The following is a 22706-nucleotide window of genomic DNA, read 5'->3' on the forward strand; positions in this document are numbered from 1 at the left end:
TTGCAAGTCTGTGACCAGCCTCAAGAACTTAACGAGGCCCTAAACAACTTAGGGAGACCCTGGGAATGTGGCTCAGAGGTTAAGCACCTGTGGGTCCAACTCCCAGGACCAAAAAAAAAAAAAAAAAGAGGGAATGATCCTACCATCACAAAAGAAAATTCAACTACATTAAGATTACAGTAAACAGAATAAGATTAATTAATGTAATGAAGTCAAGTAAAGGCACAGGTTAAGGGAATAATGAGAAGGTTCCTTCTACAGCATATATGGAGAGGTTCAAGACTCTGAGATACCAAGTACACTGGAAAGTAGGAGAAACAGGCAGAACTAAAAACCAGAGACTAACCAAAAGTCTGTCCAGTCCTGAAACATGCTGTTCTCCCCCATTTCCTTAAGCAGAACCCAGGCAGAATCTACGTCAGGCAAAAGAGCAAAGATTTCATTACCAGAGAAAGTGAATAGTTCCAGCCATCATTTATTCCTACACCAGGAAATAGAAGAGTGGAAGAGAGCAATTGCCAGTTAGCATAAATTCCCCCTAAAAGCTATCAGTTGATAAGTCTTGGACACAAAGAACTCCAAACCAGTTATTCAAAACCTAAGAATGAGCGAAAAGAGAAGGGTATATTAAAAGGACAACATGAATGAGCAACACAGAATACAACAAAGATATGTGAGCAAAATTCTTAAAAAAAAAACAAGATAAACTAAAATATATATTACATATACATTATATATATTAATAATTATATATTTATATATAATATATATAAGTGTGTATATATATATAAGAGTTAGGAAGAACACATAAGAGTACCAAAATAACTTCTTAAAAGACAATTATGAAATACATCACATTTATAAGACCAAAATAGAATGCCAGGAATAAGGAATGATCAGAAGAAAAAGTTCTCAGAGCATACGGTTCCACATTTGGAGATACATAGTCCCAAATGAGCCACACTTCCCAGCATTCAGTCACCTATGGTCCCATCCCAGAGTTGGCCCTGTGACTTGCTTTAACTTACGAATGCAGCTGAACTAACACTGAAACTGTTCTAGGTCTAATAAGCTTTATGAACATCTGGCAGTTTCTATTTTCATGCTCTTGGAAGCCAAAAATTTGAGTTCTGACTAGCCTCCTAAAGAGAAGCCTCAAAAAGAAGCCCTAGAGGATGAGATATAAGGTAAGGAGAAAAGCTGTGTGAAGAAACGCCAAGATGATAGACATGTGGGTGGTAAAGAAGCCATCTTGGACATCCCAGTGCAGTCAAGTGTCCATATCACACCAGTATTGGTCACCATGTAACTACACAGTGAGAACCTCCAAATGAGGCCAGCAAAAAAACGTCTAGATCAGCCTTTTTAATTCATCCAATAGTGAGAAATGGAAGAAATTGTTGTTTTATGCCATTACATTTTGAGGTCACTGAGTGAGCAGCAATAAATAAAAAACTTAAGACTGTCCAAGTAAAATTTCCAAAAGTTGAAAGAAAATATTCCAGAATTTAAAATTAAAAAGAGTATAGAGATAATATAAGAGACAAGAGATTCAAACCAAGAAGCTTAAAAATCCAATTAGTAGGCATTCTAAAATAAACTGGAAAAGAGAAAGTTAATGCAAAACATAGTAAGATTCAAGATTCCAAATTTGAAAAGACATATACCTTCTGAGTACACAGCACAATGAATTTCATAGACCCACAACTAAGTATACTGTTGTGGTATTTCAGAACACTAATAAGAAAAGCACAAACTCTTAAAAACTTCCAGACAGAGTGTCATGAGTAAGACTTACCAGGCTTCAACACCACTATTGGCTAGAAGACAACAACACAGTCTTTGAAAACCTGGGGTAATCAACCTCAGTTAAAAATTCAAAAAATAAATTAATTTTAAAAATTCAATCAAAGTATCAATTATGTAAAAGGGTGAAATATAATGTAGTTACAATTTATTAGGGAACAAGTGCACCAGGCAATGTTCTACATGATTGACATGTACCAACTCATTTAATGCTCATGGTTTCCTGCAAAAAATAGGTACTAGTGCTATTATTTCCCCCATTTTGCAAATGGAAAATAATGCACAGTGATTAAATGATCAGCCCAAGATATAAGCTAATAAGCAGCAAAACCAAGATTCAAACCCATTGTGGTCTGGCTCCGAAACCTGAACTCAAGGCTGTTTTTTTTCAGAAGCTAGAACTCAGGAAAAGACCACTATTTCATACTTTCTCAGGCTTTTACCTGAGGTTGTACTCAGACAAAATGAAAAAAGGTTGAAAAAGACAATGTGAGATCCAGAAAATGATGAATCTACCCTAGGAAAGCATACAAGAAATACCTTAAGATGAGAGCTGTACAGGCAGCCCAGAGAACAACCTGCCAAGGTCACTGAAGAAAACTTAAAGGAACAGAAGATAGGAGGATCACAGAAAGGGGTTAAGAACAATATTTTCTTTTTTCTTTTTGGCAGTACTGGGGATTGAACACAAGGGCACTCTACCACTGAGCTATATCCCAGGCCCCTCCCCCACCCCCGGACTTTTGAGACAGGGTCTCCCTAAATTGCAGTCCTCCTGTCTCAAGATTGAGAATTTGCAATCCTGCCTCAGGCTCCTGAATAGCTGGGATTACAAGCAAGCATGGCAGCACCCAGTGTGAACACAACTAAAATTATAACACAGATGTTGCAAAACAAAAGGTGGTACAAGAAAGGAAATATCATAATAGAAAACTTGGCTCTATACTACAAAGTTCTATACTACAAAGTTCTAATCATAAACTAGTGATTATTCATATGACTATGTGTTAGGAGAGATAGGTGGGAAAGTAATGGTTTAAGAGCTAAATCTTCATTTATTATAGTAAAAGTCAGTAACTGATGCCTAAATAGGTAATTCTATTCCAAAATAAACTAGAAAAGAGACAGTTTACTTAGGGGTGGTGTTGAGCTAGATCTTTTTTTTTTTTTTTTTTTGGGGGGGGGGGATACTGGGGATTGAACCCAGAGGCTCTTTACCACTGAATTATATCCCAGCCCTTTTTTATTTTTTATTTATTTTTTTTAATTTTCAGACAGAGTCTCACTAATTTGCTGAGGCTGGCCTTGAATTATAATTCTCATATGCATTACTATGTCTGGCTGAGCTACTAGAAATTCCTGTTGCTTAAAGAAAATAACATTTGGGTTGGGCCTTAAGAAATACAGATAGATAAAAAAATTAAAAGGGGCGGGTATGTAGTTCAGTGGTAGAGCATCCCTGGGTTCAAGTCCCAGTACCACCAAAAGAGAAAAGCACAGATGGACTTAATGAGATGGCATCCTAGTGAAGGTATTAAAATAAGCAAAGGCAAACAAACAAGAAAGAAATACTTATAGAAACCAGAAATATTAACAACAAAACAGTGGGGTAGGAGGGCAGTTGCTTGCCTATGAGTTAAATTCAAGCAGCTCCAAGCAATGAAAAGTATATTTTTAGTACCTTAAAAAAAAAAAGGCAATTTAATAGGAACATAAAAAATTCTAAATAAGCTGTTCAGTAATAAAAAGATAAACCATCCTAGTTTACTTCTGATTGAGACAATTTATTTCAGCTCTTGAACACTAGAGAATTTTTACTTTACCTGACCCGTGGGTAGTGGTTGATCTAGCATCTCAACATCCAGGTGCTTAGGAAGGTTATATAATCTGCAGAGTTCACATATCAACCACTTCAATTGCTGACGAAGCTACAAAACACATTTCAGTAAATAAGCGTTGTGTTAAAGAGCCCTTAGAAGACATGAATAATGCTATAACTACTGTAATCAATCCAGAATGAGAAGGTTGTTACTGCCCATCTGCAGCCTATGGACAGAATATAGTCTTTAAAATATTTTTAAGGGCTGCTCATGTAAAAATGTTAGCATAAATACAAAAACAAAAAAAGTAGATATGGTTTAGGTACCATAACTGATCCCTAATAGAATGACATCGACAAAAAGGCAGAAGAAGGGAGTTCCAGACCTTGCTCATTTTCTAACTGCTAACTTTTCTCAGAAATTTACAACTTCAGACAATAAAACACTAATGCATTAATAAGGCCACAAAAAATAGAGGGAGTGTTTATATATGAATTTTAAAATTATACATACCAGAGTCATATTCATTTAAAAGTACAGAAGCAAATGTAATCTAGTAGACGGAGCCTTGGAATATAGATGACTTTGAATATGGTATCTAACTCCCTGGGTTTGAATCTCCCATGTATAAAACAAAGCAATCAAAATGTTCTCAGAATGGAAAAGATTAAATGAAATTTTCTTTGAAAACACTTGCTGTTTAGTAGGCTCTTAAGTGCCTGTCAGGGGAAAAAAAAAATCACTAGGAAAACTGCCAAGAATACCTCCTTAAATTTCCATTTTTAAATCCAGATTATTTGGTAAGCACATTAACTTTAATCAAGCAAGTTAAAGTATATGCACAAACATGTTTTTCGTTGTTTAAATTTTTTTCAATATTTAAGTTAAACAACTGCAATTGAAGAATGGTCAATACCTGGTAGGCTCAGAGGGGAGCTAAAAGACAACTTACTTCACTTGTTCAGAACTAGTTCCCTGGGTGTATCTGACCAATAAAAGATGCAGAGGAAGAAACAGGTTTATGAAAGACTAAGAAAGCAGGGCTGGGATTGTAGCTCAATGGTAGAGCGCTTGTCTCACACACGTGAGGCCCTGGGTTTGATCCTCGGCACCATGTAAAAATAAATACATAAATAAAAATAAAGATTTTTGTGTCCATCCACAACTAAAAAAAAATATTTTAAAAAAAATGACTAAGAAAGCAGACAGAATTAGAATGGGTTAAACCAAGTAAAAAAAACCCTTTCCATAGTGGACAGAGAAGCAAGTGGAAATGAAGAAGGCTAAATACTAAATTAGGATCAAACAAAAATCCTCATGCTTAAAAGGAAGCAAAAGCCCCAATACGGGTTTGTTATCTATCCAATAAGTTCTATTTTATATTAAGTACACAAATGAAGATGAGGCAGGGTGAACAGGAATATAGCCCTGGACGCTCAGACCCCCAGCACAGAAGCAGGTATGGGAGCATATGGGAGAGACAGCAGGATAGTGGAGTCTGACTAAGCAATAAGAAAAACAGGGTAGTACCTCTTTAAGGAATTTCTCTACCCAACCTGGAACCCTTCCCCCCACAGAATGTTTGAGGGATAGGGGAAGAAACTAAGATCATAGGGAAGGATTTAAGAAATTCAGAAGCCTGACTGACAGGTCTTCAAAACTTATTTTGGGGGTTTAGAGAACAGAGGTATTAAAAAATGCTCTAAGATATTCCCAGGTTCAGGTACAGTGTCCAGTTTCATTACTTCATTTTGTCCCAATCACAATCAAAATGAGAATTAAGAAAAAATATGACAGGGTGGTAGAGTACTAGGCAATAGATGAGTGTAAACTGAGATGTGATCATTTTAAAACACTTGTGGCACATCTGAGATTCCCTGGACATATATGATATATACGTATGGATTTAAAACTCTGGAGATAATTTTTAGCTAGAGATAGAAATTTAGAAATCCCTAGACTATATATAGGTCATGACTTAAATAATGAGAGTAGAAGAGATTACTCACAAAAATCACAGAATGAAAACAGAAGAGTCATACCAAGAAAAACAGCTCAGAGAAGATCAAAGGAAGAAAATAAGAACAGGAGACAGTGATCTGTCAAAAGTCCCCATTAGATTATCAATTCTCAGAGGACAGAAACATGCCTTGTCTTTTTATAACCACGACTTATCACAAAGTCTTGCATAAAAGCCAATCAATATTTTTTAAAAATATTTTTCTATGTTCAATTAACAGCTTCCTGTATTTATCCAGGAAAAAAAAAAAAAAAGATAAAACCAGCATACAGACTTTTTACAACACTGTATATAAAAGGGAGAGGATACATAGACTGTTCCTTGCATTTTCACTTAATATATCTTGGAACTTTCATATCTCTAACAGAAAGACTGGCTGCATTCTTTTTTAACTACAACAGAATATTCTATTATACACCTATACACAATTTTTTTTTATTTTACGAACTATTGGTGACACTACGTAATAAATGTTTATTGAATGGAAGAATATTTCAACAAAGGAATAATCAACAATATCAAAATGCTACAGAGGGGGCAATTTGGAAACTAAAAATGGAGCCATGAAATCAGACAACTAGAAGATAAATTTTAGTCCCACAATGAAAGCACAATCCAGATTTGAGTTTGGTGACTTAAAAGTGAAAATATAAAGCTTATTCTCTCTAGAAACCAGGCAAAAGCCCTAAAATGAAAGGTTTTTTTTCCCCCTTCATGTAAATGTTTGATTTTTAAAATAAAATTTAGCCCAATTTTATATCCATTTTATTTAACTGTATGAGCATTTGGGGGGGGGGGGCGGGGGAGGGGGCTCCTACCAGGGATTGAACTCAGGGGCACTCAACCACTGAGCCACATCCCCAACCTTATTTGGTATTTTATCTAGAGACAGGGTCTCACTGAGTGCTTAGCACCTTGCCATTGCTGAGGCTGGCTTTGAACTTGTGATTCTCCTTCCTCAGCCTCCTGAGCTGCTGGGATTACAGGCGTGCACCACCACACCCGGCTGTATGAGCTTTTTTGATATAACATTTTAGACACTGAAAAATAACTGCAATCATTCCTGCTATAGAAGTAGTATCCTCATTTTCAGAGGCAACCTCCTAAAAGGTGGTGCTAACAACAGGGTTATATCTAGCACTCTGTCCATTATCATAACCCTGTGACAGAGATGTGAACATGTTTCTATCTTTTAATTTTTACCCCTTACCTTTCATGGCTCTCCAAACCAACCTTAATTTTTAAAATATTTTCAAACTGATGTCCTTTTGTTCTTAAAAACACATGTGTTTAAACCACCTATAGCTTATTTTGACAAAAATCTAAGTTAAAGACACTAATATTCCAAATAATCAGGTCTCTCAAAACTATCTATAATCTATTCTTTATTGATTTAAAATACCACGGGGGGCTGAGGCTGTAGCTCAGTGGTAGAGTGCTTGCCTTACAGGTGTGAGGCCCTGGGTTCGATCCTCAGCACCACATAAAAATAAATAAATAATAAATAATGATATTTAAAAAATAAAATAAATAAAATACCACGGGCTGGGGTTGTGGCTCAGAGGCAGAGCACTTGTCTAGCATGTGTGAGGTACTGGGTTCGATTCTCAGCCCCACATATAAATTAAATAAAGGTCTACTGACAACTAAAAAAAAATATTTTAATAAAATACCACATTTACCTTAAATTCTCATCTGCATGACTATTTCTAAATTTCTTCTGACACATCCAGTGCCAGTACACAATATTTTATTTAATATTTGAAAGCGCAGGTTATCTTACTACCTGTTTAAAATTTTTATTTTTTATTATTTGCTCTTCATAACAAACTTCAGAGCCATTCTGTGAAGTTCCAAAAATAAATCTGTTGGGAGTTTTACCGGTGATGCATTAAGATTTATAAATTAATATGAAGACATAGGGGTAAGTGACATATTTATAACATAGGAGACTGCCCTTCCAGGAACATAGTGCCCAGTCTTTATTTCACTCAGCAAAATTTTGGAGCTTTATTGATACAAGCCCTGAACATCTGAGTTTATTCCTAGATGTTTTAATTGTTGTTGTAATTATCAGTAAAATAGTATTATATTTGCTATCTGATAAAATAGATTTTAATAAAATAGATTTTATAAAATAGATTTTAATCAATCATCTTAAAAATTTTCAGTTGATTCCTTTAGATTTTTTGGTAAACGATCATATCACACACAATGATGGGTAATTTTCTATAGGACTTTATGACATCATGGGAAAACATGATAATGTCTAAAAAGAAAACCAAAGAATATGACCTCAATTATTTAAACATATGTATAAGGGTATATATATTTTACTAGCAAAGAAAAAAAATTGGTAGAAAATAGTCATATCATTAATGGTCATATTAGGTAAAGAAATTAAGGGAGATTTTAATCTTCCTGGTTTTGCTTGACTGTATTTTACCAGTTTTCTCACAATGGACACTTATGAATTTATAATCAAAGAATAAAAATGTTTTTAAATTTTTATAAAATGAAGATACATTTCTTCACACGGTAGTCCTCCCTTGTCCCCAGTTTTGCTTTCTGCAGTTCAAGTGACTTGGATCAAAACGATCTGAAAATGCTTAATGGAAAATTTCAGAAGTAAAAAACTCATAAGCTTTAAATAACTTTTATTACAGTGTATTGTTATAATTGTTCCATTTAATTATTTTTTATTAATCTTACTGTACCTAACTTATAAATTAAACTTTATCTAGGTACATTTATATATATATAGAAACCATATATATATATATAAAACACAGCATATTAGGGTTAAGTACTATCCATAGATTTATGCATCTACTGATAAGGGGGTACTGCTATTTAAAAAAAAAAAAAAAAAAAAACTTCTATTTGAATATCTTTGGCTTTTGTTGCAGGCTATTGACCCTTGACAGAAAAAGCAATTCCTTAACACTAGTATTTGCCTCATTCTATCATTATTCCTTCACATCTGCATTAGCATTTTTCCCTTTTCTACTCCCCACCTTAGCTAGTAGTCTTTACCAAAAATGCTTGTTTGATTTAACGTGAGGATGCTGGGAAAAGAAATTTCTAATTCCTAACCTAAAGCAAGGCTATTCTTGGGGCAAATTTAAGAAGAAATAAACCAGCCAACCAACCAAGCAGGTAGTAAATACATCCTGAAGAACTTAAAAACTTAAAAAACACACACACCCACACCTTGGTATTTGACCCCTGTATTATGATTATCAATCATTAATCATTATGACTACCTCTTAACACAGAAGTTCATGAGAAAAAAAAATAAAGTAGGTTCTGACTTATATTCTCACCGTGTTGTTGTTCTTAGTATCTTCTAGACGTTCCAGAACTGATGTCAGAGTTGGGTCATCAGAGTCCACAAACCATATTGGTGAAGAAGATGGGTAAGATTCCTGTTATAGAAATACCTATGTAAAACACATTTACATACAGACTAATCCAGATATGCAATAAATCATATCACTGAATGGCAAAATGTCAAGTGAAATGTATACAGGGAAGAAAAGTAACACATTTAAATCCATGGGGGATAATCAAATTTCCTTTTATGGAATTTAAAAAGCAAATAAAGTTTTATAGTTCAATCTTGCCTATCCCAAGCCACACAATTCGTTAAGTCTAAAAATAAGACAGAAGTACTTTCCCCAGCAACCAACATGAACAAGTGAATACACTGTAAAACTTAAAAATTTTCAAAAGTAAATACAAAAGGTATTCAAGCAAGGAAACAGGCTTCCCTCCTTTACAAAGAAAAGTCTATCCTTGCTTGGATTCTCCAGCTTTCACCTTTTTCCAGGGCTTTAAAATCTGGAATCATAATAAAGCACTCAAATAACAAAAAATGTTTCTTAAAAGTACAGTTTATAGGGCTGGGGTTGTGGCTCAGTGGTAGAACACTTGCCTCCCATGCGTGAGGCACTGAGTTCAAACCTCAGCACCACATAAAAATGAAAGATATTGTGTCTACCTACAACTAAAAAATAAATATTAAAAAAGCACAGTTTATAGATTTAAACTGTACTACTTTTACCTTTTAATCTAAAAGAGATCTAATTCTGAATTCTTAAAATAAAGCCAGGGAACACATGTCTCTAAATCCTTGCGAAATACTTTTGTTTTTCAGGATCTTTTACTCACTCTTGACTTCTGAGTTGTGTTAACTACAGAAGTTATTTTGAGATTTCCCCCCACTAAAAAAAAAAAAAAAAAATCTAAAATTTATCCCATTTAATTTTGCCTTTTTCCAAATAATTTTCCATTCCTTTTTAAACTAACACAGAAGGTTACTTCTAAAGAAACAGATTTATTAAATGAAATTAAGATTACTTCTTAAATATAGCAGGTGTTATAAGGCAGAATGAACAGCAACACAGAGCTTTCACAGTGGACATTAAACTTTCAATTGCCTCAGGAGTTCAATTGCCTTTTGGGACAGTCATTCTCTTTGTATAGCCACAGTTATGTTCACAATGATGCTCTTGAGCTCTATAGAAGGCAGCTTTTAAGATGACCCAAATAATCCTCACCTCTTGTAAAATTCCCTCCCCTGGACTTAGTGGTTCACTTCTATCAAACAGAATACAGCAAAAGTAATGAGATGTCACTTCTGAAATTGGGTTACAAAAAGATACCATCTATCTTGCTCATCTCTCTTGTTCTTCCACTGACTGCTCTGATGAAAACCAACTGCCATGTGGTGAGCTGTCCTATGGAGAGGCCCACATTGGCAAGGAAATGAAACACAAACATTTCTGACCAATAATAGCAGTTAAACCAAGGCACTTAAATTAGTCCAACACCCTGTGAGAAGATGGATCCTGCCATGAACTCCAAGAATAAGCCTGGAGGTGAATCCTCTTACCTGTCCAGCCTTAGATGCCTATGGCCTCTGCCAACAACTTCACTGCCCCATGAAAGACATTAAGCCAGTGAGCCCAAGGTAAGCTGTACAGATTCTTAACTCACAGAAAACTGTGAGAGAACATTTGTTGTTTTAAACTGCTGGGGTTTTTTGTTACAAACCAATGTATCTATTGCTAATTCAAATACCATAAATTTCTAATATTTCATTCTATCACACAAACCAACTAAAATTTAAAGAATTTTGCACAAAGAACCATTGCTTTGAGAACTATAAGCTCAATTATAACATAGCTGAAACCACACAATCTGAGTATTTTTAAAAGCATTTTACCAAATATTCTTAAAAAAAAAAATTACTGAAACAGGACACGATTAATGGTACCTAGTACACCTGTTTGTTAACGGTTTATTTTTGTGTTCCCATTCCTTTCTTACTGTGTCCCAAATATCTTTACAGGAAAAGGTAAACTATCTTTATAATTAATCCTGTTTTAAGGAAAACCACTTAGTATTGCCTCTTGGGAACATGCTGTGTAGACACAAATTTTTACTGTTTTAGTTTTGTATTTACTTTAGCCTTTGAAAAACAAAGCAAGACTAGACTTAGAACTTCAAAGTATAAGCGGGAGCTGGAACTCAGTGGTAGAGCACTTGCTAAGCACGTGTGAGACACTGGTTCAATCCTCAAACCACAAAAATAAAGGTGTTGTGTCCATTTACAACTAAAAAAAAAAATTTTTTTTTTAAAAACGAAATTCAATGTATAGATTAGTGTTTGTCTAAAAAACTTCTGCATGAGAAAAACAAGTCCTGAGATTCCTCACAACCATATTAAAAAGAACTGGAAAAATCTTAACAGATCTAAAACCTTTCTTTAACCCTGTACATAAGGTATATAACAGACCTGTGCAATGGTTCTCAAAGTGGGGCGCTCAGACCCCAGGTCTAAAATTTTTACAAGAATATTAAGATATTGCCATTTTTTTAAAAGAGAGAGAATTTTTTAATATTTATTTTTTAGTTTTCGGTAGACACAACATCTTTATTTTATTTTTATGTGGTGCTGAGGATTGAACCCAGTGCCCCGCACATGCCAGTTGAGCGTGCTACCGCTTGAGCCACATCCCCAGCCCTTAATTGCCATTTTTATGGTAAAGATATTTGCATAAAAGTGCAAATACAGTGGTGGGTAAACCTACTGGTACCTTATCACAAATATAGGCAATGACACCATACTACTAATAGTCATATACTTAAGGTGTTTGAAAGGAAGGAAGGTCAGTTTTGCTAAGAATGTCTATGATGATGGGCTTGGCTGTAGCTCAGAAGTAGAGCGCTTGCCTTGCACGTGTGAGACCCTGGGTTTGATCCTCAGCACCACATATAAAATAAATGAATAAATATTTATATCTATAAATATATATTTATATATACACACATATATAGGGGTATTTATCTTTAAAAAAAGTGATGAAATGGCAAAAAATATTTTTATTAAATCTTGATCCTTAAATATGTTGTTTTAGTACGCAGTAATCAAATAGGAAGTATACATGAGCACTCCTACAGAACACTTGAGAAAAAGCACTTGTGTGATGTGAGGTGAACTAACCATGTTAATGAAATACTATTTTTACTTGAAAGGACAGATGACTAACAAACAATTATTATGCTGACTTGGGGCTTTTTTTGGTTTTTGTGGGGTTTGGAGGTATGGAGGATTGAACTCAGGAGCACTTGACCACTAAGCTATATGCCCAGCCCCATTTTGTAGTTTATTTAGAGACAGGGTCTCATGGAGTTGCTTAGCACCTCACTTTTTCTGAGGCTAGCTTTGAACTCACCATCCTCCTGCCTCAGCCTCCCGAGCCACTAGGATTATAGGCCAACTTGGGGTTTTGGCAGACATTTTTCTCAAAAATGAAGAGAGAGATCCTGTCATTTTGAGGAAAACAAAGGACGGTATATATTGCCAAAAATAAAATTCAAGTTTTCAGGCAAAAACTCAGAATTCTGACTTTTATGAACTACTACAAGCCTGTAGCTTCCCAGGAGTACTGCAGTGAGACTGATGGTGATATCATACCAATGAACATAACCTTTTTTTTTTTTTTTTCTCCCTCTGGGCTTTTTTTTTTTTATTAGTTGTTCAAAACATGACATAGCTCTTGACATATCATATTTCATACATTTGATTCAAGTGGGTTATGAACTCCCATTTTTCCCCCATATACAGATTGCAGAATCACATCAGTTACACATCCACGTTTTTACATACTAGTGTCTGTTGTATTCTGCTGTCTTTCCTATCCTCTACTATCCCCCCTCCCCTCCCCTCCCCTCTTTTCTCTTTACCCCATCTACTGTACTTCATTTCTCTCCCTTGTTTTTTTTCCCCCTTTCCCTTCAGCTCCTCTTATATGTAATTTTGTATAACGATGAGGGTCTCCTTCCATTTCCATGCAATTTCCCTTCTCTCTCCCTTTCCCTCCCACCTCTCATCCCTGTTTAATGTTAATCTTCTTCTCATGCTCTTCCTCTCTGCTCTGTTCTTAGTTGCTCTCCTTATATCAAAGATGACATTTGGCATTTGTTTTTTTAGGAATTGGCTAACTTCACTTAGCATAATCTGCTCTAGTGCCATCCATTTCCCTGCAAATGCCATGATTTTGTCATTTTTTAGTGCTGAGTAGTACTCCATTGTGTATAAATGCCACATTTTTTTTATCCATTCATCTATTGAAGGGCATCTAGGTTGGTTCCACAGTCTAGCTATTGTGAATTGTGCTGCTATGAACATCCATGTAGCAGTATCCCTATAGTACGCTCTTTTAAGGTCTTTAGGGAATAGTCCAAGAAGGGGAATAGCTGGGTCAAATGGTGGTTCCATTCCCAGCTTTCCAAGGAATCTCCATACTGCTTTCCAAATTGGCCGCACCAATTTGCAGTCCCATGAACATAACCTTTTGATAATGTATAATGAAATGTCTCAACACACAGAAAATCTCAATGAACCAATAATTTCTAATAGGGCTGGGGATGTGGCTCAAGCAGTAGCACGCTCGCCTGGCATGCGTGCGGCCTGGGTTCAATCCTCAGCACCACAAACAAAGATGTTGTGTCCACTGAAAACTAAAAAATAAATATTAAAAAATTCTCTCTCTCAAAAAAAAAAAGAAGAATTTCTAATAGCCAATGCAATAATATCATGAAAGAATAAAAGATCCATTCAAAATTCAAGAAGAACCAAGTTTTGCAGAGTGTCAAAAAATAATATTCACAATTATCTAAAATGACTATTAAAATATTTCTTTTTCCAACCAGGTATCTATATGAGCTGGACTCCATTACAACCAAAACAAGATATCACACCACAATCTGAATATGAAAGTAAATGACAGAGTAGACAGACAAATTAGGAGGGGAAATTAAAAAAAAAAAGTCTTTGCTATTTTTCTCACTAAAATTTTTTGTTTAGAAAAAATGTTTTTCTATAAAAACATTTAACAATATGTATTAAGTTTAACGTTTTAAATATCTCTGTTTAAATTTCTAATGATAAATATCAAGATATAACTGACACAAAAAGTTCCTAAGGCCAGGCACAGTTTTTCAAGCCTGTCACCCCAGCAACTTGAGGCTGAAGGATCAGTTTCAAAATAAAAAAAATAAACAGAGGACCAGGCAAGTAGCTTAGTAGTAGGTTCAATCCCAATATAGGAAGAAAAAAAGAAAAACAAGAGAAAAAGAAAACTCCTTGGGCCATCAATACATTTTTTAAAGTATGAAGGAGTTTTTACCCCAAAACTTTTGAGAACTGCTGCCTTCCCCTCATTTCACTTCTACCTATCCCCACAGAACGTCTTCCTTGGAAGAAACCACCTTTCTTCACCAATCTGGTTCCACTGGAGCTGCTTTTTTGCTACCACCTCCCTTGACACAAAACCTCAATAAAAAAACTCTAACAACCTATCCCATTCTCAGTGATGAACTGTCAGGTAGGTGAAGCCAGAAAAATCTGAGACTAAACTTCTCTCCAGACAAGACTACACTTCTCTCTTTCTAAGAGACCTGGAGTCACTGGAACAATTTGGCCAGTCAGGGTAGCCAGCATTCATCTTGCCAATACTCGGAGAATACATGGAGTCATACTGCTTCCTGGAGGGCTGTATGTAGGTAGGTAACTATACTTTTGCCGTGACTGAAATTCATTTCATTGAACACTTGATATCATTTTTACCCATCCGATACACAAATGCTAGTACCTGGAAAGACAAAAAAAAATAAAAGTTTCTATATGGTACAACGTACAATATAATTTGTTCCATCTCCAGAAACCAATTCAGCAATATGAACTGAAAGCCACCATTTTTAGGAACATTTCAAAGACATTTCCTATATGCACAAGGATTCAGCTCTAGCTGTTGATGTTCAGAGCAGCAGCCACCTATATATCCAGTATTAGGAGATACAGCTGACTAGAGAGTTTAGTCATAAAACACACAATAATTAAAAGCACACAATAATTAAAGACACTGCAGAGGCCTAAGCTATGACATACCTACAATACTGCTAAATGAAAAAGATTACAAAACAACCTGACATTTTTCAAAAGGGAGAGGGAACATATATAAACATAGCAGAAAAAAAGATGATCACAAGATATTATATCAAAATTCTGATCATGGGGCTGGGGATGTGGCTCAAGCGGTAACACGCTCGCCTGGCATGTGCGGGGGCGCTGGGTTCGATTCTCAGCACCACATAAAATAAAGATGTTGTGTCCACCGAAAACTGAAAAATAAATATTAAAAAATTCTCTCTCTAAAAAAAAAAAAAAAAAGCTGTTCATGTCTTCATCTATCAGGCAATTTTTTTCTAGTTTTGTTTATCTGGTTTCTAAATTTCTTACAACACAAATGTCTTGTTCCCCATATTATAAAATATCCACCACCACCCTTGTACACAATGTTCAGTATAAGCTCATCAAGTTCAAGGCTTGTTCAATATAATATTTAAAAGACAATTTACTTTGAAAGGTATGTAAAATGGTGACAAATACTTAAACCTTTAATATTTTCAATCTCTCATATATATAAACTTTGCAATTTTTACAAGGTTTATCATTTTTCTTGCAAAGATAGTTTTCTAGTTATTCCTCTTTAAAAGGACCTGTGATATGTCAGTTTTTAAACATTATATGGTACTCAAAAATCCCAGGCAGTTTTTCTTGCTGCGAATGTTTAAGCACTTTCATCAGTAATGAAAATCTGAAAGACAAATACAAGTATCTAATTATTCAAGACCTTTATCTCTCCTCCATTTTACTATTAGTTTTATAGTGATGTTAAGGCTTGTAGAATGAAACTGTCTCTGTCCCCATAAAGTTTACCCATAGCGGACAAACTTTACACAAGTTCATCACTACTACCATCACCTCTATAAAACTGTCCTATTCTGGGCTAACACAACTCAAAGTTAATCATGAAGATCTCTTTACCTGTCCTTGTTTTAGCAGTCTTTTTGTCTTGTCCAGAAATTACATTTTTCTACATAAACCAACCACAGACCAACAACATGTCTACCTCAAGAACCAGCAAAGCTGGCCACCAGAATGCTCAGTTTGGGGCATCTTTCCAAATGGAAGGATACAGCTACCTCTAAGGATTTTGTAATTTTTTGAAAACCAATGAGCATACTTCTTGTAGGTTCAGAGACACAGCAGTGTTATGGAACACATTACCTTCAAATTTTGCTGTTCAATAAATGTGGAATGGAGCATAAAGTAAACTGACAGAATTGACTATACAGTACCTTAATAAAATCTTAAATGCTTTGACAACATAAGATACCAAATGTGTGTATGTAGTTGTCTATTAATGACTTTACTACATAAAGGATAAAGTAATAACTGTGAGCCCACAAAAGCAGAGTAAAAAAATCTAACAAAGAAAAGTGCATACATACCTTAGTGATTTTTAAAATATGCTTAAATATTCAAAGACAGGAAGCAAATTACAGTTACTCAGAACATCATTCTTAAGTGAAATTTGGCAGAGAAAACAATGGTGCTGAAAAGGATTTGAACCACCTAAGCTACAGAAACCCAGTGAAAGGCTTCCATGGTTCTTCTGACTAGCCATCATCTTTCAGAATGATCTTTGGAAGATAATCCAAACCGCTGTTACAAAAACCTTGGGGGAAAGCCCTGTTTTATTACTCTCCAGTAATGCTTTGCATTTAGTAATGAGTATTTCAATTCAATTTTCTACCCCTCAACTACCTAACATTTACCTAATACTATAATCCTCCAGGTCTAAGTTTAGCCAAAACAACAACAACAAAAACGCAAGTTACTAAAAGACACACCACTCATGAAAGGGAAACCCAAGTTTCTTCTTCACATATCCCTTTCTTTCAAGGAAAAAAAAAAAAATAGGGAAGGGGGAGAATAGATGAATTTGGCCCTATATTATAAACTGATCAGATAAATGAGAAAACAATGATTCTGGATTGAAAGTACCATGTGAGAGCTTAAGACAGTCCTGATAACTGTAAATGTTTCTCTCAGAGTTTAATTTGGAAAGGTAACCTGTCCCAGGAGGAAAAACCAAAGAAAGGTCTTAGACTCCTTAGTCAAGATTAGTTCATTATTTCCTTTGTACAACTTGGATGGGACTACTTTTTAATCAGTGTAAAAACCAGAAAAACAGGAGCCAGGGTTGTGGCTCAGCAGTAGAGCGATCGTCTAGCACATGCGAGCCGCTGGGGGTTTGATCCTCAGCACCACATAAAAATAAATAAAATAAAGGCATTATGTCCAACTACAACTAAAAAAAAAATTTAAAAAAAAACAGAAAGTCAAAATGAAGGTCAACAGCATTGCCTTACTTCCCATAAAAAGCTGTCATAATAAAGCAATTTCAAAATAAAGTGTTATTCAGACACAAATGACACCATCACTTTCATATTTGTACAGTATAACTGCCAAAGAGGTTCCCTATATATCTCTTCTAGGGCAAAAAGTATTATCTACTTTATGAAGAAACACAGTAAAAGAAGTGATTTGCTTTTTTAGGTCCTAACTACTAAATAAAAACTAGTATGAGCGTGAGCGTGAGCGCGCACACACACCCTACGCTTACATATTCCAATTTAGTGTCTTGCTGTTGGAGGAAGGGCTTTTTGGCAAATAGAAATGTAAGTAGCTAAACAAAGAAATATTCCACCAAAATACTGTGGTAAATAGCCACTCGTGCAGAAAAAATAATGCTATGCAAATAATATAAAAATGAAGTTTCATTTGTTTATCTGGGTTTTTTGGGGTTTTTTTTTTTTTTTGGGGGGGGGGGGTTAACTCTAAAACAACAAATCCCTACCAAGAGTTCCCAGATGCTGAGTCCATAAAAGGAGTTGTCAGCTTATGTTAAATACTTCAAAAGGACTAAAAGAAAGTTATACACAAATTCCCAATAAGGCTGCATAGGTTATTAAAACAAGCTGCTTTGCTTTTTAGATGTGATCATAGCAACTGGATATTAGCACTGACTGGTAATTTGCCTTATTGTCTGAAAATGCAAAAACAATATTTAAGTATGTATAGCAGACAATCTTTCATGAGTTTACAGAAAACAATAAGAAAGACTCCTTGTGGTTGTAAAGAGCACTCTTTTCCCTTGATATTCAAATCAGGACAAATTTATAAAACAAGAAAAAAAAAGAATAGGTCAATTCCCTTGGCCTACAGAGTAGAACATCTACTATATATATATATAGTTATATATATATATATATATATATATATATATATATATATATATAAAATTTTTTTTTACTTCCCACAGTCTTTCATATGTAGTCAAATTACAGATTTCCTATCAAGCCCTTAGCAACCTTTAAAATATTTAAGACATTATCCATGATACTTTCTTGATTTTATCTCTACACTTTTGACAAACTCTTGGCAGTTAACTTTTATTCAAACAGAATATAGCTTGAATGGTGGCCATACAGTCAATAAAACAAATATTTACACAGAAGATAAAAAGCACAATTATGGAATATGCTCCTGCCAAATTAAAAGATTTCTAAGGACTTAAAACAATATAAACTACTTAAGAATATTTTTTAAAAAATAACCAAAACAGAAATAGTAAGAAATAAAGAAGGGAGAAGGGGGGAAATATCACCATACACTGAACATGACCCAAAAGAGTGAAACATGGAAGAACAGATCAGGGTTGGGTAAGAGGTAGGAGTCAGGGACACATTTCACATGGAAAAAAGTTACACAGAAGCTTGAGGGGAAAAGAGTACAGTATCTTTAGAAAATAACAGGAACCCATAGATATGCTCATGTTTGTAAATAAACAACTAGTGAGATACCATTCACAAATATTACAAAAACTGCATAAGGATATGTCTTGGGGGTTCGGGGATATAGCTCAGTTGGTAGAGTGCTTGCCTCCCCATGGACAAGGCCCTGGGTTCAATCCCCAGCACCAAAAAAAAAGAATATGTCTTGCTAAGGGTAGAGAAGATAGTGCCTGGCATATAGAAGAGCTCAATAATATTAGAGCTGTGTAAAAAAGGGAAATATTGGAGAAGGGGTCAAACACTTTAAACAAACAAAACAGCTACAATTTTTCACAGAATAACAAATCACAAACCCAGTAGAGAGGCCTCCAGCCCTTGAAATTCATCACCATTTTTTCTTTGCTCTTTTCCTTCTAAGCAAATGGCATCAACAATTTTATCAAAAACACCCATGTTTAAAGAATCTATCTTTTAGAGATACACATGGAAAGACAAGAGGAAGTGATATGTCTGAAATCTGCTTCAAAATAATATGAGATACAGATGAAATATGACTGGGTAAAAGTTTACCAATGTTGAGACTGGGTACATAGTTTCTCTACAATGTTCATGAATTATATGTTTGTCCCACTCACATTGAGCATCTATAATAATTATTTTCTAATAATGTCGTAATTTACTAGCAGCTCAATCTTAATAGTTTCTAACAGTAATACCTAATCCTCACCAAACTGTCCTTTCTCTGAATGTGTCTAATTCACTTCTGACTTTACTCCCAAGGCCACTGCCTGGTCTAGGTCATCATTTATTATCTGTCTATAGCAGATTTCTATCAGCCTCCAGTAGGGTTCTCAACCGGACACTGCTGGCATTTTAGGAGGGATAATTCTTCCATGTGGCAGACCACTTGAACATTACAAAACATTTGACATACCTGTATACCTGGCATTAAATGCCAGCACAGCACAGCACATCAACCCCATCCACATAGGGATAGTCAAAACCACACATATATTTTCTGCAGTGCCACCCATCCTGGATGGCAGATACATTTCCCAATTTACCTGATTAACTTAGTGGCTCCCCACTGCATACAGAGTTCAGTTTCCAATTATTTAAATCAGCTGTACCTTTCCCTGGCCACACCCAACTTCTCCCAAAATAATCACCCTCCAAGGCATCCAGGCCAGTCTCCTTACTAATATCGACTCTATGCTCACACTACTTCTTGTTCCCCAGATTTGGAAAATTTCCCTCACCAGCCTAAATTCTGGACTTCAAGTCAGAGCATAAATTGTCCCTTACTAAGCAAACCACGTTTTCTCAAGCTTTGGTGTCCTGTTTGGGTGGAGTTTCCTCTGTCTGGAATGCCCTTCCCTTAGCCTTCCAAAATTGTACTCACCTGTAGAAGATCAATTCCTCAAAGTTTTCTCAGAACTACCTCCCCCAATTCAAAAGTAGTTGCTCCCTTTAACTTTAGTTATCACATTGGGTTATAAAAAACTCTCCCTAGAACTCTTGAGTGCTCAAAGCAGGAACCGCTCTGTCCAGTTTTGAAACCCCAGTGCCCACAACACTGGGACATGAATCCTCTCCTCACTACAACACTAGATTGTAGTTCTGTTTTGTTTGGGGGAAGTGGGGGCGATGTAAATACAGTACCCACCTTCTCCCCAGAGTCTGGTAACTTCAAGGCGTTTGCAAACTCCCAACAAGCTGTAGCCACTGGAGTAAACCCACGGACTCAACCAAAGGGCGTTAAAGGCAACGGACTTGGTTTTAGCCATCCTGCCTCCTATTATAAGAAAGAGTATATTCTGCATTTGGACCAATACCCTAAAATCCATTCCAAAACGAAAAGCTTCAGAATATACTTTTATGAAGTTATTTAATACTTCAATATTTTTCCAAGTTTTGAGCTTTCCGATTAAATGAAAGGAGTGAGCTCTTTTTAAAGTGTCTTTTCAGCGTTATAATAGAACACGACCTTTCTGAGCAGTAAACCTGGGCACGTATCTCCGGTCCCCATCAATGATTTTCGGGCTGAGGCACAGGAGGGGCTACGTAAACACAGCCGTCGCACCACCTGCCGCATCCAGGGCACAATGCGCGTTAGCGCGGAGTGAGGTCGGGAAAGGAATACTTCCAAACAGTACCAGAGGCTGCGTCCTAAACTTTTTTTTTTCCTTCAATGAATCCGTTTTCAGTTCACCCTTACACACCAACTTAAAATTTTTTTTTGTTGAGCAAGCAGGCACGAGGGAAACCTGGCGGAAGAATGAGTCGCTAAAACTTAAGGGCCGTTCTCCTTCCCCACCTGAGCTCAAACAACAGCCGGAGCTGACCCGCCGCGCCGCATTTCCAGGAGCAGGCCGGCTGCGGGCGGCCAGGGCGACCCGGCGAGGGCAGGGGCCGCCGCAGTCTTCGCTTCGGGTCGTGGCGACGGGGGCCGTGAGGGGCCAACAGCCCCGAAGCCATCCCCGCGCCCTCCGCTTCCTTCTAGCCAAACCCGGAGCCGTCCCAGCGAGGCCTGGGCCAGGCCACTCGCCGGGGAAAGGGGCGGACCCGCCCCGCCCGGGGAGCCGGGGCCTCTCGGGGCGGACTCCCCTTTGTCCGAGGACTCCGGGCGCCCCCAGTTCGCCCTCGCCCGGCCCCGAGGGGCTGCGGCCGAGCGTCTCACCGTGATGTTGCAGTGGAGTGTGAGCGGCGGCTGCGGTGAGTGCGGGCTGCCCGGCGGCGCCGGCGGCGGCACCAGGAACTGGCAGTGCAGTTCGTCCAGCTTCCAGCTGACGATGCGGAATCGCTCGTGGTTCTTGTCGAAGATGGACGACAAGAACTTCAGCTCGGTCTTGAGCCCTGACACGGACATCTTCCCCTCATCTCCGGCGGGAGGGGTGCGGAAGGGGAGCTGGGCCCGGAGCCGCCGTCACGGCCGCGACCGCCCCGTGGGGCCGGCCCGGGCCGCGCTCTTGCGGCTCCGCCTCTCCCCGCCGCCGCGACCCGCGTAGGAGCGCGGCTGGAAAATGGCGAGGGGCGCGAGGCCTCAGCAGGCAGCTGTGCGGCGCCCGAGCCCCTGCTCCCTTTGTAACCGACTCCACCGGCAGGAGGCGGCGGCCCCGCGGCTTAAAAGGGCAACAGCGTCGCCGCCCCCGCTACCGCCTGGGAAAGGGCTGCCCCCGCCCCGCCCCCATAGCCCCGCGCGCCCCCGTTCCGGCGCGTGCTCGTGGCCAGTGCGCGCGCGCCCGGCCGCCCCCTCCTCGCCGTGACCCAGCCCGCTTCCGCCTAGCCCATCTGCTACGCGACTCGCACCCGCGGACCAGAAGATCGGGGCCAGGTGGCTCCAGGGCTCCGCACAAGAGGAGGAGCCGGAGACCCCCGCGCGTCCCCGGCCTGGGGCCAGACACGTGTGCGGCCTATTGCACCGGCCACGTTGGCGCTGCAGCGGAAGCACGCTGGCCGCTGGGGGCTGCTTACAGGCTTGGCCCTCGGTGAACCACTCACTCACCTGACTTTGGTGATAGACCAGGGTGCACGCCGTTTAGTTTCATCTCAACTACTCAAAATTTGATCAGCACCACAACTTCTATAGGCTCAGGTCTAAGGACCTTCTCACTGAATGTGCTGCTGTCTCCTTTGCTCTCAGTCCGTTTGCCGAAGACGATGATTTGGCCACGGCCAGCAGCTCCCTCCCATTTCCCATGATTTCCTCCTTTCCCTTAATCACCACCTTGAGCTCACTGTGGCATTTATTTGTATCTTCTTCCCCTTCCCCCATCCCATCTCAAGTCTCTGTCTCTCCAGGAATTCTTTGCCGTTTCCCAGCTAACTCTCCAGCCCGCCTGAGG

General features: G+C 37.9%; 1 protein-coding gene across 3 annotated transcripts in view; it reads right to left on the minus strand.

Moving 5' to 3' along the window:
- Ube2q2 (ubiquitin conjugating enzyme E2 Q2) overlaps positions 1-22031 on the minus strand; it is a 57370-nt gene extending 35339 nt beyond the window's left edge. The window contains exons 1-3 of one of the 3 annotated variants that reach the window (XR_011706704.1): positions 21542-22031; positions 8973-9074; positions 3630-3734 (exon numbers count right to left, since the gene is read on the minus strand). Coding sequence is in view for 2 of the 3 variants with exons in the window: in XM_027924284.3 (XP_027780085.1) it covers positions 3630-3734; positions 8973-9074; positions 21542-21730 (396 nt within the window). In the remaining variant the exon portion in view is untranslated. The remainder of the gene's footprint in view (positions 1-3629; positions 3735-8972; positions 9075-21541) is intronic. The other 2 variants (XM_027924284.3, XM_027924295.3) reach the window with 2 other exon arrangements.
- Between the last annotated feature and the right edge of the window lie 675 nt (positions 22032-22706).

This window comes from Marmota flaviventris, chromosome 2, assembly GCF_047511675.1.
Source record: "Marmota flaviventris isolate mMarFla1 chromosome 2, mMarFla1.hap1, whole genome shotgun sequence".
Lineage (NCBI taxonomy): Eukaryota > Metazoa > Chordata > Mammalia > Rodentia > Sciuridae > Marmota > Marmota flaviventris.